Source organism: Branchiostoma lanceolatum, chromosome 19, assembly GCF_035083965.1.
Source record: "Branchiostoma lanceolatum isolate klBraLanc5 chromosome 19, klBraLanc5.hap2, whole genome shotgun sequence".
NCBI classification, from domain to species: domain Eukaryota; kingdom Metazoa; phylum Chordata; class Leptocardii; order Amphioxiformes; family Branchiostomatidae; genus Branchiostoma; species Branchiostoma lanceolatum.
The window spans coordinates 8,708,372-8,727,713 of NC_089740.1; the positions used below are offsets into that span (position 1 = coordinate 8,708,372).

Here is a 19,342-nt window from a genome sequence, read left to right on the forward strand (position 1 = left end):
GTTTTTTGGCCGTGTTATTTTGACAAGATAGTGTCTTGTAATCAGTTTCCCACACACTCAATGGCATTAAAAAAAAATAAAGGGTTCAATGAAATACACCGCATGCTTGAGCCTTAACCAATTCAAATAAAAGCAATCCCCTCCCCTACTACATTGATGCAGATGGTATGACCAGACATTGAGTACAGACAACTGCCGAATTGAAGTTTCTCCTCTCCCTTTTATTCACCAAGCACTGATACATCATAGCAAGCCCAAACCTACAATTTCTCTTTTCACATTCCCACACCATTGGCTGACTTTAAGGTATCATTTGAAGACGACAATGAAAGATATTGGTGATTTAAGCATCTTCAGCGATATCTGTACCTACAGTAACGTTACATCCATTTGTAGTCTGCAATGCATTTTGTCAGCTTTTTGCTATGAAAAAAACATTCATGTTCTCTTGGTGCACTTTTTAGCAAATCCCATCCACTCCAATGGCTCAGACTTCTTGAAACTTCTTATTCCCCACAAACATAAAAAACAAACACATCTAACATTTCTTCCTAAACGTTATATTGGTGGCTGTCTCAATGATAAACCTTTCATGCTCTCAAAAAATATTGGATACAAGAATTTAGCCGATAAAAATATAGATTAAAAATAAAGGAATATGGCCTGGTCAAGTAAATAAAAAAAGGCTTCCCGAACGGTAGAAGGGCTTATCATTCACAAGTCTTGCAATAAAACATAAAAATGAAAGACACAGACTTTGATCTTTAACATGGTTTCATTATATAACAGGGTAATCCATCATTGCTACTTGGTTAGATTTATTCACTTGTTGATGCAAGATTGACCTCTACATATCGTTGAAGATTCTTTTGAGAGCATTGTGAACCTCTATCAAGACCTACAGTTCAAACACGGACTGCTCTCTTTATATTTAATTGCTAGACCAAGAACACAATCAAGAATTCATCACATTAATGGCTACGTTTTTTCTAACATCAACTTTCATGAGAAAAGTCCAGCTTTTCTCTTCTTGTACGTCACATTATGAATTTACTCAAACTCATCAAAAGCAAGGGCATCGGCTGGGTCAACCCCCTGGTTTAGATGTTGGCTATCAGGGATTTGATCATCTCCAGTTCCCCTGGCCCCACGGGTGGGGGAGGGTAGGGGCCCCGGGGCGGGTTTCCCCCCTCCCCCTTGTTGCGGCACTTCTGCTCCAGGTACGGCAGGCTGGTGATGTCGTCACAGGCGGTCGGTTTCCTGCGGAAGCCTCCGCAGCTCATGGACAAAGTCTGCGAAATAGATTCAAGGTCCTATTACCTTTGGTAAAGGGAATATTCTCAAGTCTTAAAGTATTTGTATGTATGCGTGCGTGTGTGCGTGTGTGTGTGTGTGTGTGTGTGTGTGTGTGTGCGTGCGTGCGTGCGTGCGTGCGTGAGAGAAAGTAGTGTGTGTGTATATGACTCACGGTGTGTGCGCGTGTATACGAGCATGTGTTTGTGTGTAGTTCTGTGCGCGCGCACGCGTGTATGTGTACATATATGGGTGTGCATGTGTATGTGCATGTGTGTGTGTATGTGTGTGTGTGTATGTATGTGTGTGTGTGTGTGTGAGCATGTATATGTGTATGTGTGCGAGTGTATGTGTACAATGTAGGTGGATTGTCCATACTCAAGCCCACCCGTAGCAAACTAGTATTGAAAGCAATTCTGTACATTACTTCTACAGTAATTATGATAATACTGATTCAATACTGATTTGATACTATAATCAGACTTCATTAGTATTGATATATATTCAGTTAGAAACTATATACATTTTCAGTGTTGGACTTTGATATAAGTCAGTTTAGTACAGTATTATTTTGATATGGTAGGTGCATGAATGAATAAATGAATGGTTTATTCGATTAAAAGTAAATCGCAGCCTTTGGAGATGAATTGCGCATCTCATAACAATTAAAATTGGTCAGAATCTTCGGCCTTCAACTCATCTACAATGGAACAAAGTCAATACACATTAAAATAGATATTTTCTTACATGATATTCGCAACCAAGTAGTTGTTAAAAAACAAATCTCTTTCACATGTATCAAGAAAGATCGATACTCAATAATCAAAGAGGATGGTACATTGATTACCCATTAACGTACTATCTAGCTGTACAATAACCGTATCAAGTACGGAATTGGTGAGTCTTCATATCTGTTTGTTTTGTATTTCCAAGTTCTTAAAGACCCCCCCCCCTCTCACTGTACTCGCGGCACGCTGGCGGCGTCGCTGCGACTGATCGAATTGACAAGGCATTCAACAAATTTCATCGACAAAAACGAATCTTTTTAAGCTCTGTGTGTTTGTTGACTTTTTGGTCATACTTGTACGTTTTGAATGATATTCCCATTATAAAGTCAATGGTACGGTAACACAAATCCAGTTTAGGACGCAGCGACACCGCCAGCGTGCCGCGGGTCCAGTGAGAGGGGGGCTTAAGTCCTTGACTCACCGGTGTGCCTGGGAACAGCATGCTCTGTGGCGGGACGGACCTGGGCCTGGTCAGCGACCTGCCTTCCGGGCCGATGCTGTCGCCACCAACCACCTTCAGATCGGGGTTAATAATGATAATAAGTAAGTAGAATCTATTACACTGTAATCAATTTTAATCCGACTGGGCCTGATGAAAAGCTCTGTATCGCATGGCAGGAAACTAAGAAAACGCACACAGCCAGTTTAGATATAGAACGTCCCGATTCACATTATGTAACGCTCCTTAACGAAATGAGAGCATCCAAAACTTTGTAGAACTGTATGTTATATGTATTTAAAAAAATGCAAGTATGATTGCGAGCCTTGTTGTGTACAGTACGTACACTGCAATGTAGACCTCTTGCTACAAAACTGTATTTCATTGTGTACAATAAAAATCTTCATTCATTCATTATTCCCACAAGTGTGCATTATACTGTTGACAATACTGAAAATATATTTACGTTTGCGTGGTTTTAATTTCGTGCTAAGGGGAAAACGGAGTATTCGCGGTGGTTTTAAGTTCGCAGCAGCGCTATAGTCACATACTGCTACAGTATCGGACAGAATGTTCGCGGTAAAACGGTCGCCGCGAAAACAGGGAACATAAAACCACCGCAAACATTTCTGCATTTACAGTATTCACCTTCAGGTCAGGGTTGGCAAAGGTCAGATCCGCCGTTGCCACGGTGCAGCAGGTGTTCTCGTTCCCAGGGTTGCAGGTGCCGATCAGGACGCAAGGTGGCAGTGTCTGGCCTGTGATATACAAAAATGATTTATTTCATTTTTCAAGGTTTGTTTTTAACCTGACTGATACCTTTGATGCCAGACGTCGTAAACAGTGCTTTTCTTTTGTTAACCGTCCTTTCCAATCATCTTACACCATTGTTCAGTCGGATTCATTCTATCGCAACACATACTCAACAAACCTCTGGAAACGTCTGTATATATAGGATTTGATTTTCGTTTGTGTTGTATGTATTTAGGTTATGTTGCTGTGTATATATCGTTTAACTATGGGCCAGTGAGTGCCTGGAACAGATGAATAATAATAATACCTCCGTAAAAACATCCGAAAATAATTTCATCAGGTTGGTAGAATATGGGATATTGGAGATTTCTTTTTACGCAACCGCAAAAGCGCCACCTACTTCGGCTACTTATAACGGCGAGAAGCAGTACTCCAGTCAGAAGCTCTGAGGAATTTGTCTGAGAGAGACCAAAGCGTCAGCAGGTGAGATTTACTGGTTGTGTAAAGATAAATCTCCTATATCCTCCGTGAAAACAGCTTGTCAGTTTTTGTGAATTTCTTCTTTAATTCAGAATTGTGAATTTCTCACTGATTCTGCCCAAGTTCTTATGTCAATGCATTTTCCTGCATTGTGGTATCCATCGGCCGGGATTCGAACTCTCAACCCAATGATTTCAATGGCAGTGATGCTGGATGCCAATACACAAAATTATTATACATATACAACAAGATTACATACCTTTGTCGAAGGTGGCAAACGTCAGGTCGTTCAGCACAGGCACTATCTTCCGTCCCTCGAACTTGACACGCACTTTCTCATACGTGATGGTGCTATGTCGAGTCTGATAACGTGAGACAATGAGAAATATCAAGTTCTGTATAATCAACTAGTATTATTAGTACAATTACTCACTATTCCTCTCGACTTTGAATATCGAAAAGAGCAGGGGTCCTTCACTGTGTGAGTGGATCAGATACATCTACCCGACTATGCAATTTGTACTATTCAGTGCAAACCTGGTGCGTTATGCCATGGGGTGGTTTAAGCACCATGAACAGACAAGCCCACAGTACGTAGAATCTATGAATTCTAATCAGACATGAAATGATGTAAACTTACAATAGGCTAATGTTGAATAAGATTTACTTGGCTTCCTCCCAATCTTTTAAATTTGTTTTGATTATCATTGTCAGGATTTGACAAGTAACGGTTATATCAGAACAGTAATTGATATCGTGTGGCGTAATTCATAGAATATTCGACTGTCAAAGAAGGAGACCCGAGTTCGAACCCGGGCTGCCCCTAGACATGTCTGGACATGCGCCAGACGTTGTACCCTTGGGAAAGGCACTTAACACTTTCCTCACTTCACTCAGGTGTAACTGAGTAACCCACCACACCTCTCGAAAAAGAGTAGGGGCATGCCCCGGTGTGAGATGGTCCAAAACCTACAGTCCTATGACCGCACATGGTTTCGCCCATAGTAATAGCCTCCGGCTAGTTGAGCAACCCTGTCATGTACATGCTGAACCAATAAATAAACTAAAAAGTAATTGACATAAACACTGACGGCGCACCCGAGGGAGCCACCATCTTAAATTCCAAAGCCATTAACGCTAGAACAGACACACACAAATACTCATATTCCCCCCGTACCATTCCCAAGCCGGGAATGCCCTGTCTGGCACGTTTCGCTTCGTTTCGTTTTGTTCTATTGCCAACAGTCAATCATTGTAATATCACGACATCAATTTAGCCTTCGGGCTACGACTGTAGTGATAAGAATTTGTGTTTCTCAATAAAATCCTTTACTACTATTACTGCTACTACTACACACACACACACACACACACACACACACACACAAACACACACACACACAGACACGTTCAAACCTATATCTCTATTTTTCATGGAGATAACAATAAAACGATAATGTCGCTATGCCTTACTGCCATGTGGTACATCTTGAGGGTGTTGAGCGCGCCCAGCTCCAGGAACTCGGTGGGGCTCCTGGTCATGTTGTGGCAGTAGACCTGGAGCGGAGCGGTGCAGTCCGGGAACGGGAAGATGTTGTTCAGTCCGTCATGAGTCTTCAGGAGGTCCTTGCAAGAAGCAGGCTGCCCCCTCAGAGCAGCTGGTGGGATGATTTAAAGAAGAACCTTTAATTATTGCACGATCGACAATTGTACACGGTACAATGTATGGCAACAACTTTAAAACAAAGTACAAAATAGAGGCCCCTCAGAGCGACTGAATGAATGATTTAAAGACGAACTTTTAATTTCTGTAAATGCGTGGTTTTTATTTCGCGGTTGGGAGAAAATGGTGTGTTCGCGGGCGCGTTTTAAACAATTGTAGCGCTACAGTCATTGATGAGCAAAAAGTTTCGCGGTGGTTTTAAGTTTGCGCTGAAGAGTTCACCGTGAAAACCGCGAACATAAAAACCACTGCGGAAATTTCAGCATTTACAGTATTGCACGACAATTGTACACGTCACAATGTATGGCAACAACTATTAAACATAGTACAAAACTTGACATCCTACTTACTGATACAATAAGGGCTAGCATAAGTCTTTGATATAGGGTTACAATCGAGCGGGGCTAATCATGAGTGCCATACGTAAAACATCGTATCTAGAGCATTCCATGCCAAAGCGAAATGAGGGAATGAATCATAGTACAACAATGGTAATCATCGGCACAATGTGTTTTAATGCAACCCAATGCGTTTTTCAGGACAAGTAAATTGATTTTATCGTGTCTTTTCATTCCAGGTTGAACATTATGTCATGACGGCAATAAGAGAAATTGTAATGTCATTGCTCCATACAAACAACCTCGAAAGGAAAGGAAATCATAGCCTCGTCGACCAAGAAAACTATAGCCAAACCAACCAACCAACCAACCAACCAAACAAACAAACAAACAACCAAACAACCGACCAACCAACCAACCAACCAACCAACCAACCAACCAACCAACCAACCAACCAACCAACCAACCAACCAACCAACCAACCAACCAAACAACCAACCAAACAACCAACCAAACAGCCAAACAACCATAATCATGACCATATCGGACTACATACCTTGGGGACGTCGCGGTTCCGGAATCGAGGGTTCAGTCTCGTCAGAGTCTTCACCGTCCAACAGGTCGATTTCGTCCATGAGCCAATCAGCTCCAGGCAGGAAGTCGTAGTCCTCGGTAGTCGACGTCACTTCCGGTTCGGTGTCCATCATGTTGGCCAGGGAGTCCTTGCCCTTCACCTCCACAGCCTTCATGTCAGGAGAGGTGGACGGGCGAACACTGGGAGGAGAAAACGTTTCGAAACTTAGCCTCCATAGCACGTTTTATCGGCGTTTTTTGCCTTATGATACATTTTTGTTGATGCCTTCCTTTTGTATTGGTTTGTTTGTGCTTTGAGACTTCGTTTTGCTACACAAACGACCCAGTACAAAAAGAAGTCATCTGTCAAAAGTGTATTATACGCCAAAAAAGCCCAAAGAGCCTGATAGGGAGGCTATTGAAAATTTAAACACTCATATTTTCAAATCAATTAATCGGAACATGTACCCAAACATCCATCATTTTACTTAGAATATGTATTAAGTTACAACTGCCTCAATACTAGTATTTGTTTGAATAATGTGTAAACGTGCAATTCAACATATACAAAATAAGATAACATGTTGCCGGTTAAAACGGTTTTATCTAAAATACTTGAGAAAATATGTACTAGTAAAACATGTATCTATCTAATTCATCAAATTGTCTTATTCTATAGTACTGGGTCCAAGTGGACCTAAAGATGATTTACGGCTGTAGGGGCGGTGGGTTGTTAATCCGCTGTGTCTAGGGCATGGTATTGGGAGGTGGAGCCCTTTTCCCTCTGCTTTCCCCACATGAACCTCCCCAACCGAAGTCAGATACTCATCTTACACTTGGGTGGAGTTAGGGCAGCCGTGTAAAGTGCTAAGGGCACGACATCTGGTCGAGAATACCAGGAATCAAACTCTTGACTGATCTCGTGACCAGTTGTTTAGCCACTCAGCTTTTCTTCTGAATACTTCAATCGACACAACTATAATATACGCTGTGGACAGCAAAAATCAGTTGAAGTCAATGGCGGCCATGATATATACTGAAATAAGTTTACCTTGGGTGATCCATGCCGTGTGGGTGCTCGTGCGCATGCTCGTATCCATGGTTACCAGCCGCCTTCTGGCGGAGGTTGATGAGGGAGGCCAGACTGAAGCTCATCTTCCGGACGAGTTGGTCCAGGTTGTTCTATATATGCAGAAATAACAGTTACAGATAACTAACTTTAAGGGTTGTGAAGATTTAAAAGCAGTTTCCCTACACAAAAGCCTCTGGGTAAACATTTGAATCTTTAAATATTCACAATGTTGATTACCGTCACAGATGAACTTTCACGATTTAGTTGTATAAGACATTCATCTCTTCGCCATGTTATTGTATAATTGACATATACGGCTCCATATTGTATCACCTGTTGATATTTTCTACCTCTGATAATATTATATAGATAGTGCTTTCTTGTAGTTTGAAATGGAACATTGTACAGCCTAGAACCTAATCATTGTATAGCATTGAACCTTCCTGTAGCTTTTAGTAGTTTGATATAAGTAGCCAGTAGCATTTTATCTTTGCCTTACATTGTACCTGTTACAATCGTTGTGCAATAAACTTTGACTTGACTTGACTTGACGTTTAAGGTTTTTCCAAACAGCTTTGAGCTTTTGATGAATATTTCCCTTTCACCTACGCAGCCTTCTTACTCGTCTAGAACTGTCAGTTATACTATGCAGGGATGGACTAGGTGGAAAGGCATGGACAAACGTTAAGCGATTTTGTCGTACCTGGGTTTTCAGCAGGTTGGCGTCAGCGCTCTCCAGGTGACTTTGATTGGTGATGATCAAAGTCGCACAGGCCATGCCGAGCAGAGCCAGGATCCCGGCGGCAAGGGAAGCCTTCCCCACCCGCCGGAGCAGCCGAGCCGACCCGCGCCGCCCGTACTCTCGGTCCGTCATCCCTGTAGACATACATGTAGCACATTTTAATGGAAATAAGCCAATAATAGTTACTCAAGCAACTGGATAAAATTGTGAAAATATCATCCAGTTGCTTGAGTAACTATTTTTGGCTTATCTTATTACCTGGATGCTATCAAGTTATGAACCGGTGAGGGCATGGGCGATTGGCCATCGAAATTTTGTTGAAATCGCTGCTGTCATAGATATATCAATATAAGATTCGAAAAGCTTTTACAACACCCTTATCCTCTTTCACAAGGACATTTCGCACAGTTGTATTTCAAAGTACTGCCATTGTATTCTTTAACAAAAAAACAACAAAAAAAAACTCTCCAAGCAGGGGAGTTGGTCTGGCTGGTTTTTGACGCGTTTTTAGGCGTTTTTGTCGGACTTTCGAATTCCACTTTGCCATATTTTTTTAATCACACCAACCAACATGACAAAGTGGAAAGCCCGACAAAAACGTCTCAAAACACGTCAAAAACCAGCCGGACCCACTCCTCTGCTTGGAGAGTATAAAACAATAATGGCATGTGTCTCTATCTGTATTGAAATCTTCGACAGGTTGTGATGTTCTATCGTACCGTAGGACGAGATGTAGGTCCGATTGGAGGTGGAGTCCCCGTCAGTGTCGCTAGTGGCGCTCACCGTGGCGTTCACCGGGATGGACAGGGTCACTCCGTGGTCTACAAACACAAATTTAAGGTCTGATTCCTGTATTGCTCCGAGTGGGTACCCTAAAAGAGTCCGTTACCCAAAAAAATGAACGGCTGCATGTACGTGTGTCTATATCGGTTTAAAAAATCCCTTTTAGCTTGCCCAGCTGATATCAAGCGTCAAACTGATGAAAACTTGTTTGTAACGGAAGAAATTAACAGGTAAAGTTCGGCAGCCGCGCGCGAGGTCGGACGTCCACAGCCGGACATTGGCGGTAATTTGGTCGATCACTTTCAGCTGGAAAGTGCCTATCTAGGGGGTCTACCTAAGTGCCGTTTGTAATTGCCATAAAAAGGTATTGTATGCCAACTGGCAGTTGGCAATTTTTTCAAATGATCTAGGGTAGATGATGAGCTCATGATCAACAGAGAATGAATGACGACATTGGTGCATTTCTTATAGCTTCATTACGAACGCACCCATGTAAAACACATTTTATAACATGTAAGCCTATGGGACGAAAAAACTCATGAATGAGACCTTAAACGGTGTGTAAGGCTATGTTGATTTGATTAAATGGATGACATCCGTGCGCGCATCAATTTTCGTCCATTTCCAAAAATGAAATAAAGTTTTCGGCCATACCGTAAATCGTAAAAAGTAGTTGCAAGTGTTTTACTCATACAGATGCTTCGGTGACTCAAAATCAAGTTCTGGGTTGGAATCCCAGGCTAGCAGGCCTCAACGTCACAATATATTGTCCTTTGGAAAGGCACTTTACATCTATTTCCTCACTGAAAATGAGTCCCTAGCTCGGGCACAAAAACACATCAGGGGTATTAAAGGCAACCAAAGCAATTTAATGGACCAAAAATGGAAATAAAAAATGCTGAAATCTTTATTGTAGTGACATTTACTTACACTGTCTGGCAAACTTGTGTAATAACTTTATACTTTGAGCATTTTAAAACCGCGCGAAAACATGGCATACAATGATCCCCTTAGTTTTGCGAGCCTACAAAAACCCCGGCGACGATTTTCAGTGAGTTCTCACATTACAACGAAGTCATATTTTTGCATCATGGCCGTTGCTATACACATTGTGATAGTTTTGTTTAAACTGATCATGTATAGAAATGACTAAATATATTGACTTTCAAAATCTGATTTTCGGGCCCTAATATTGCTTGGGTTGGCTTTAAAATCCATACTACGGGCATGCATATCAAATGACAAAACACATCAATGACATGAAATGAACATATCTCGGGCACGAAAAAGGTATCACGGGCATTGTTATAGTATGTTCAGATCTTCTGTACTGCATGTCATGTCAGCAAGTTGACAGTTTTTGTAAGTCTTTCACAGCTACAAGGAACACTTTATTAGATAGTATAGCCATAGCCGGCACGAGATGAGGTAGGACTAAAAGAAAAACTTTTTACATTCTGTATTCTACTATTCAATACACAACTAAAGGAGTGAAGTAGAAACTGGAGTGTGTGCAATATGCGCCAAAAGAATAGTAACTCAAGCAACTGGATAAAATTTTGAAACATTCACGCGTTTCAGACAGCATCCGCTATCTTTCGTCAGTAACTAAAGAAATGTGTGCAATATGTCCTACCAGCGACAGGGGGCGGTGGAGGGTCGTCATCAGCACCAGATGGACGGTACATCTCGGGGTAGCTGTTGCTAGTGTATCCTGTAGGCAGTGAACAAAATGCAAAAAAGCTAAGCTAAAACGATCCAACTCTTTTCCGGTCGTGTCCAGGCCCAGTCGCGAACTCGGACCGCTGGCTCCAGTAACAAGATGTCGTGAAAACATAGAATAGGCAATATAAATAAACAAGAGCCTTTTCCCAAAAATACCTCTTGTTAAAACGCAATCATTGAACACATTAAGTACAGTAACTAGAGATAACTTGGGTTGTGTGTGTGTGTGTGTGTGTGCGTGTGTGTGTGCGTGTGTGTGTGCGTGTGTGCGTGTGTGTGTGTGCCCTATCCACTATGGTTTCTTCATGTGTTTTTTTCTTGTCACCACCGCCCATTTGAAATGCTTTTCGACGATTTCTTCAATCGCAACATTTGAATCTTAAAGGAGAAATGTTTGCTTCCCTTGAAATATGCTGCCTCCCGAGAGGGTAAATAATTAGTCTGCCTCTTTAAGCCCCCAAAGCATTCCGGTAGACGGCCATGTCGCTGCGATCTCGCTGTGACCTAAATTGGATTTGCGTAACCCTTGACTTCATCATAATTCATTTTAATGTAAAAATATGACTGAAATGAGAACAAAACAGACAAACACATAAAAAGATTCGCCTTTTATCGATGAAATTCATCGCACGCTTTGTCAAATCGCGCGGTCGTCGCCGTAGTGGAATGAGTGTATAACTGAACTGCCAAGACGTCATGTTATTTTGACTGACATGTTCTGTGCTTTTTCCATCTAATATATACAATGTAGCAAACATAGTATGCTTGTGCCTTTTAAAGTTACTTATCCCTTTTTTGTTCTTTTCTTCTTATATCCTTCCTCCTTTCTGTTTCGTGTTTGTTAATAACATGGTTGTCAATTTCATCGTCAAATTTTCAATTTCTGATTGACATGTCATGAAATGTATTGCAGAGGTCTTTTAGCCATTCAAAACTCAAACGTACATACTGCCGGACCGTTAATCCGTACATTTGGGTTGCACATAGGCGTGGGCTAACAGTATTTTTATTATCTATGTTAAGTTTCAACATATATATGATTATACCATATCATATGATTTGATCAAGTTGTTATAACTATAAGTACACGTACACACTGTTGGTCGATTCATTTTCTCGGCGACAGGATTTCACCGTAGAAAAGGAAATGAGGCTTTCGCCGTGTTTGAAATCACTGCGAACATTTAAAGATTTACAGTAACGTTAGTCGTAATCTCATGCTTAAGGAAGTTTTAACAAGTATAATTTCTCGTGCCTTCGAATCCAATACCATTGAAAAAAAAGATAGAATATATCAATGACGTGAGCCCGTATAATTTTTGTCTAATTGTTATACCCGACCTGTAGTGTTGAAGGATAACATTGTTTACGTTTGCAACGACTGTCTGCAATATCAAACAAAAATCCGTTGTAATATTAAGAATATTACAAAAAATAAGTTCGAGCAAAGGTTGAGGGCTTTTTCTAATGTCTTTATGCCCCAAATTATATGTTTTTGACAATGATCGTATGCTAAAAAGAGCAAGATAGATCAATATGAAAATTGAAAATTGCATATGTTGTCCATACATATGTGATGATATATGTTGAAAGAGTTATTAGGACTCAAATGTTTTTCACATATTTTCAAAAATCTATCTTAACAAGTTCCTAACTGTAGTTAACTGAAAGGATTACCATTAGGCTAATTAAATTAAGATTGATAAAATTTAGATAAATGAATGAATATATTTTACTACAAAACAAAAGTATCTTTCCTTTGGATTTGTTTATTTCCTATGTACATAAATGTATATATATCTCTCTATGTTATTGTTATAAATGTAAGCACATGTATTACTTCCTACCTGGCGGTGGCGAATTAGGTGTGGCACTCTCGTAGGCGGCTTTCCAGTCTCCCATAGTGCACTTCGCACCGTCGAATCGGGCGACGAATGTGCCGCTACCCTCTGCTTCCTTTGACTAGGGGACCCAGACAAATTATCACTGTTGTATTATTACCTCGACTCATGTCATGTGAAACAATAACACGTTACAAACCATATGTATACAAGACACGGGTCCAGTCTTGAAAAAACATGAAAACAGATTTTGTTTAAATCGCTTTGCCTCCTGTTCTTACGATAAATAGATCGCTGTAGAGATCGAGGGAGCATCTGTTGGTTGGAAGCCCACGCCCCATCCTTGATGATTATTTATATACCCCTAAGCGTTCTGTATATAATGATAAGCATATAAGAGAAATAACACACGCTATCTTTACTTATTATCGTTCTATTTAGCAGGGACAAATTGTTAACTTGTTATCTGGAAAACGGCCGCTAAGTGCAATGTTAAAAAAAATACTCCCTTTTTGACTGCAGAATTTTTTGTTGTTGTGATATATAACAGTTACAATTGATAAGTTTATTCACAAGGTCTTACGCGAACGCTAATTGCAACGTGAAACGATGTATAAAAAAGGATCTTAGCCTGTTGGGTTTGAATTTTTTTTTGAAGCAGTGAAGACGAAGTGTACCACTTTCTCTGCAATGAGTGGGTTTTGAGAGGTTAACAGGGCTGTAGTTCTCTCTTCGTCAGTAAACGTTTAGATATTGTTGTGAGTTTTGGTGGCTTCTTTAGATAGCTCTTTTCTTTCCTGGTCGTTAAAGGACCAGTTAAAGATCGATGAAACGTATTTCGTCTTCCACTGCTTTTGACATATAGTAGTTACAATTTTTCTCACCACAGGTAACTTTATCATAATGTACATGCAGATACAAGGCTTTGAATGAACTGTCCAGTGATAAGTAGTTTACTTCATTCTACAGTGTATTACAGTCCACAATCAAGAAATTCCACGCTTCAACGAAATTTAAAGGTACGTATTGAAGAATTTGAGCAAACAAGGTATTAAAAAAAGTTGTTTTGGGTCATTTTCTTCACCAAAAAATAACTCTACTTTATTACATTGCAAAGCGATATTCACAGCGTATGAATGCGACGTTGTTGTGTCACTTGAGTTGTCAGCCATTTTTAGAAAACGCCGCAACGCTGCGGCGTTTTCGGAAGGCTACAGAAAACTAGGGGGCTTAGCGCTACAGATAACTTGGGAGCTTAGCACTACAGAAAATTGGGGGGCTTAGCACTACAGAAAACTAAGGGGCTTAGCACTACAGAAAATTGTGGGGCTTAGCACTACAGAAAACTAGGGAGCTTAGCACTACAGAAAATTGGGGGGCTTAGCACTACAGAAAACTAGGGGGCTTAGCACTACAGAAAACTAGAGAGCTTGCTTTCGCGTTGTTTACCAAAGCTGGAAATGTGAAAAATACACACGTGAATTTATTGAAATCTAGTTGCAAATGACTTAAATGTTAATCTGAATTGAGGTTTTTAATTCAGAATATTTGCAGTCTTGGTGCCAAAACTCTACAATATTTTTTGTAACAAGTAACATAACAACACAACAAACTTTGAAAAACAACTTTAACACGACTAGAATGTTCTCCAGACGTGTAGGCGGGCATCTGAAAATATTTCGTAGAACGGTAGAAGAAAAACGCCCTTCTGTCTAGACATGGGGTCACTACACGAACCACCGGCATTGAAATAATTTATAATCCCCGTGGACACAAACAGTCCTTAGTTTCGGAAAACTTCCAGCCCTTCTATGACCTTCTATTAATCGGCCAGTAAATGGACTAAGGTCTACTGTGTTCTGGATAGGTTTACACACTTTCGGCGCAATCCGTACGATTTGTGCTGTTGCTGCACCATTTTCATCGAGGCCATGACAGAGCTAACGACGACACGGGTCTACCACAACCTTTTACAAACAGCTAAATCTTGTTACCACGGGCACGATGTAAGACATTAGCTTGATTTAAAGAAAATGATAATAGAACAACACATTCAAAAGCAAAAAATTCAACAACAACAAAATAAAAAAAATAAAAAGTCAGTGCATGTGAACTGTCTCGATCTATTCCAGTTGACTTTTCTGCGACTCGCACGCACTTATATGTATGCTAAAATAAGAGGACAAAGAGTTGAGAAAACTCACGTCTATGTCGTCGACAGAGTAAGAGCTTCGCGGTGTGTCGTAGATGGGCTGGAACGCGGTGCCGTCCTGATCCGTCATCTGCCCGGGCTCGTGTGGAGTGGCTCAGGGGCGGCGGAAACAGCCAGGCACACCAAACTGGTGAGACGGCGACTTATCACTATTCAACACTTGCTGCAACGCAGGTGCGCCTTAGCCCTCTTCGCAGACTTCTAGCACTGCTGGCGGTTATCTTTATTGGGGCGCTGGTTCGCGATTTTCAACGTAGGCCAGGTTCTCTAATGCCGGAGAGATCGTTCTAGGCGCGCAAAAACTATCTCCCCGGCACTAGTTGGCTTATGATGAATCAGCGTTTCCCCCCAAAATAACGACCACCGCTTCTAGAAGTCTGCGAAGGAGGCTACAGTAGGTGCACCTTAGTACACGTAGGCCCTTTGTTCCGCCATGAATACGCATGGTTCTGTGAAGGAGGCCTACTAAGGCCCCGTCATGTATATAGGTCGTAAGACAGATATACGAGAGTGTAAATTGAGTACAGTCGCGTCCTTGTAGTACAAAATTGAGCCATCTTTTCACGGAAAATCTTTTCCGATCCTCTGTGAGCATTCATGATTGTGTGAGTGAGGGCCCCGTCACGTACGTGTCGTCAGACAGTTGTGAGAGAGGAGACACTCTCGTAACTTTGTCGAACAAACTGAACCCCTCTTTTGGCACTTTCAGAATTGCCACAACAGAATACAATTTGATTCACCAGGCAGTGTGTCTGGGTATCATAAACAACAAATACAGGCGTCAAAACTCGTTATAAAATCCATTAAAGATTAACAGCACAAAATCTGACACATTATCCTTCATGAAATTAAAAGTGACCGATCGTTCTTTCGAACTTTTGGAGGTGGAAAAAATGAAAAATATGAAAACACAATATACTTAGAACCGCTATCGTATTACTTGATAGGCACGGATATAAAAAAATCACATTTAAGCAAAAACAGAAAAAAGCAAGAAAAAAACAGTGCCTGTCTTAATTTTAGTAAGAAAGACTATATCGATATCATATAAGGTTACGTATGCGACAGTTCTAAAGAGGTCAATGACGTCAGCGTTTCCATGGATACGGGATTCCAGCGAAGAAAATTAGTCTGGTCTGCCTCCATTGCGCAAACCGTTGTCATGGTAACGGGGTCACTGTAGGCTATGGGGTGTACGTAGTTACGAAGTAGTGATGATAACTAAAACAAAATGAGTGCAAGATAATAATAGATGTCACATTTCAGAGTATGCAATTATATTTCAGGCTTCAATATCGCAACATGTATTCGTTTGGAATGTAAGAATATCTTAGCTAAACTTCAAGCGGATCTTTGGTGCATTAGAATCATAAATCTTTAAAATCTTAGCTACTGTCTGTTTTTGGCACGTAAACATTTGACGAAATTTTCAAGGATAAAACGCTATTAACATGATTGTGTGTCAGAAAGAAAAGAAAAACGGGGAAGCTAAAACGTTCCGAGTTTACCCCCTAACATCTGCTTGGAGATTACTTACTTCTAACTGTCTTTCTTCAAGGTTATATGGATTATGCGAGCAGCGCAGGTAACCAAACCCGTAGGTATGAAAATATCCATAAGCTTTGCGGAAATAAGATTAATGTGTTAGTCTGTGGGAATGTTTTAAATGAAGGTAATAGAATTACTGCAGTTGAATTCAGGAGCAGAGTATATACTGAGCAAATCAGGCGTTCTCAAGGTTGACACCTCCGTCCTTCATGTGTATAATCTGGTTGCCGGTTTCTCTCAGGGTTCTAAGCTGGCTTTGCTCGGCTACGGTAAGCTTTCACCCCGCTAGCCTGTGTTTACAAAAGCTCTCGGCCGGAGGTTACTGACCCCCACCCCAACACAGGACCGGCTGGCCACTAGGAGCGCGATTCGTCAGGTTATCACCCCGCCTGGTCAACTCAGCCGCCTCGGTTAATTTTCATTTACTTGCTTGAGACAGTAATTTGAGTCATATCACAAAGGGTCAACCTCAGGGGGTTGAAGCAAATTTATTTTCTCGGGGCTTGTTAGCCCTAAAGCCGAGGAGGTACATATACTGTGTGTGGCCAATTCGTTGCAACGCGTGGTGGCCAACTCTTATTGAAACCTTTCTCATTTTCTTTGTTTGTATCCGTCAAAATATCTGCATTGCATTACTGTGACCATGCTTGAAAAGAATAAGATATACAGTTAGATATATGCTTTACAAAGGCTTGATGAACATATAGCTCAAAGTAATAAGCATCTTTATTGGTAATTCATAAAATGGTGAGGTGGTCATTTGTTTGGCTGTATTCAACTGTCACGCGGCGCTAGCAAACAATACATGAAATAGCAAATTGCTATCACTTGTCTTTTTAAGATAAAGAATACGTATAGATTGAATATGCTGGCCAGTTCTGATATAACTTTTATAGTGGTTAGTAATTATCAAAGATGAGTACGGCTTCAGGGCCATGAAAGTCGCTTCTTGTAACCACAAGTTGGCCGCTCCGTGCAACAGCGACCCCTACCGGATTGGTCACGGCAGTGACGGCGTGTCGCACGAAACGTCCTTGGCCGTCGAACACTTCGACCCGGTTGTTTTCTTCGTCCGCCACGATGATATTTCCCGCGGAATCCGTGCAGACCCCACGCGGTCCTTTCAGCTCGCCCTCGCCGCTTCCCTCACTTCCAAACGAGCGCAGAAGTTTTCCTTTGTCGGTAAAAACAAACACCATGTGCTTTGCCGTGTCAGACACCAAAATGTCTCCATCTTGACTCACAGTTATGTGCTGTGGGTTTTGCAAGCCGCAGTCCGCACCCTTGATCAAATGAACTACCCTTCCATTCAGATTGAACATCTTGACGTCACGTCCGTCTATCACCATGACGTACTTCCGGTCAGTATTCACAGCTATGTCCTTTGGGTTTTCAAACGTGACAATCTTTCCAATGTACTTCCCAGTGGTGCTATAGAGGGCAACGGCGAATCTATTAGAAGAACTTGCAGTCGACTCTTTCTGTCCTATCACCCAAAGGTTATCATCCCAACCTACCGCTACCGCAAACGGTCGTACAGAGAGAGGCCAGAATTCGGTTCCTCCCTCGATCATCGTTGTTATCTGTCCCAGGTATTGTCCGCGATGGTCTACCTTCTTAATTCTGTAATTGCCCTCGTCTGCAATAAACAGTACGTTATTCTGAGACACGGATACACGGCCAGGGTTGTTAAATTTCCCCTGCTCGAACCTAACAACTATGGCTGAGAAGTTAATATTGTACAAAGCGAGAGCAATGGACAAACCGACAATCAACTGAAGAAAGGACCGCCTCCAAGCCGTGCTGATGTCAACTCCAGCGGTTTTGTTTCCGCGTGTCGAATCTGCGGTTGTGATTGTAGAGTCCACTCTCAGTTCACCCATTTCTTGAATCTTCACATTCATGCCTTTGGGTTGGAATGAGGTCACTCGAGTTTGCATTGAAATCGGAGTAGTTTGTTTTTCCTTATAATCCTCAAAAGTTCTAGATAACTGAATCCCCTGTCGGAGAAAGTCTCCTCCACCTTGCTCCATCGCCTTTTCCGTTTTGTCACAAGCGCTGGACAACTCAGCAACCTGTTTCAGGAGATTGTCTTTTTTCTCTTCAAGTCCTGCGATATTCTGTTGGTGATTTTTGTCTACTTCTTCAAGTAGCCATTCTTTCCTCTCAGTCAACTGTCTGATCAACCCATCGAAGGCCCCCGTGACTTCCCCCTCAACTTTTTCCTTGTTTTCGTTGACCGTGTCTTCTAGAGTCCGGAGCTTTCTCAGGAATGCACAGTCTGTTTGCAGGTACGAGCGCCCTCTTGCGATAATGTCCGTAAACGCAGCCTTCTTTGTCTCCGCTGCTTTTCTAGCCGTTGTCACGGTGTGAGTTGGATGTTTTTCGTCCCAACATTCGCTACAAATAACAGCTTCACAGTCTGTACAAAAGAGTTTCAGTTCTTCAGAAGGGTGAGCACCACACTGGCTCTCATATATCGCCGTACCTTGCTCTAGAACCGTGTCACATAGACTTGAAATGAAATGGTTATCCGGAAGTCCGGCGACCCCAGCCGGTCCCAACACGGCATGTCGGCGGCAAGTTGGGCACTGGAACCCCGGGCGAACCTCGGCATGGTCGCGTAGACATTCCTCGCAGAACGTGTGTAGACAGGGAAGCGTCTTGGGCTGATGAAAAGGCTCCAGACAGATGCTGCAAGACAGGAATTCGTCCCGTACCTGCTTCCGAAAACTTGCCTCTGTGTCCGCCATCTTGTGTTTTGATTGACCGCACCCCAGTTAGGGGGACGATTACAAATTGTACGAAAGGGGTGCGTTTAGAAAAAAAAGTTCGGGGAAATTTACAAAGGTCTAGATGTAGTCTTTTAAATAACCCTTTTCGTTTAAGTCAAATCTTTTAACCCAGCTTTTAGAGAGAAATTGGAGCTAATCTTTTGGTATATTGTACGAGCTTTACATTAAGAATTTCCAGGTAAGCATTATTATCAATGGGTCAAATGTTACCTGCGTATCACAAACATGTGATATGAT

At 41.7% G+C, this 19,342-nt stretch overlaps 2 protein-coding genes across 2 annotated transcripts; both read right to left on the minus strand.

Annotated features, from left to right (window-relative positions):
- Positions 1-200: 200 nt before the first annotated feature.
- Positions 201-15,626, minus strand: LOC136425043 (uncharacterized). Its single transcript, XM_066413790.1, has 12 exons — positions 14,755-15,626; positions 12,557-12,671; positions 10,621-10,698; positions 8,921-9,022; positions 8,163-8,335; positions 7,439-7,569; positions 6,371-6,588; positions 5,227-5,411; positions 4,013-4,115; positions 3,169-3,278; positions 2,503-2,595; positions 201-1,292 (listed from the first exon to the last, which is right to left on the minus strand). Exons 1-12 carry the CDS (start codon positions 14,830-14,832, stop codon positions 1,101-1,103), a joined length of 1,578 nt encoding a protein of 525 aa, XP_066269887.1. The 5' UTR covers positions 14,833-15,626; the 3' UTR covers positions 201-1,100.
- Positions 15,627-16,766: 1,140 nt separating this feature from the next.
- On the minus strand, positions 16,767-19,089 carry LOC136425037 (tripartite motif-containing protein 2-like). The gene has a single exon (XM_066413765.1). It carries the CDS (start codon positions 19,061-19,063, stop codon positions 17,210-17,212), a length of 1,854 nt encoding a protein of 617 aa, XP_066269862.1. The 5' UTR covers positions 19,064-19,089; the 3' UTR covers positions 16,767-17,209.
- Positions 19,090-19,342: the final 253 nt, after the last annotated feature.

Coding starts and splice junctions, on each gene's coding strand:
- LOC136425043 (XM_066413790.1), bottom strand. CDS start 14,832: ATGACGGATCAGGACGGCACCGCGTTCCAGCCCATCTACGACACACCG. Junction 12,672..14,754: donor ACTCTGTCGACGACATAGAC/GTGAGTTTTCTC, acceptor TGGGTCCCCTAG/TCAAAGGAAGCAGAGGGTAG. Junction 3,279..4,012: donor GTTTGCCACCTTCGACAAAG/GTATGTAATCTT, acceptor TGTATATCACAG/GCCAGACACTGCCACCTTGC.
- LOC136425037 (XM_066413765.1), bottom strand. CDS start 19,063: ATGGCGGACACAGAGGCAAGTTTTCGGAAGCAGGTACGGGACGAATTC.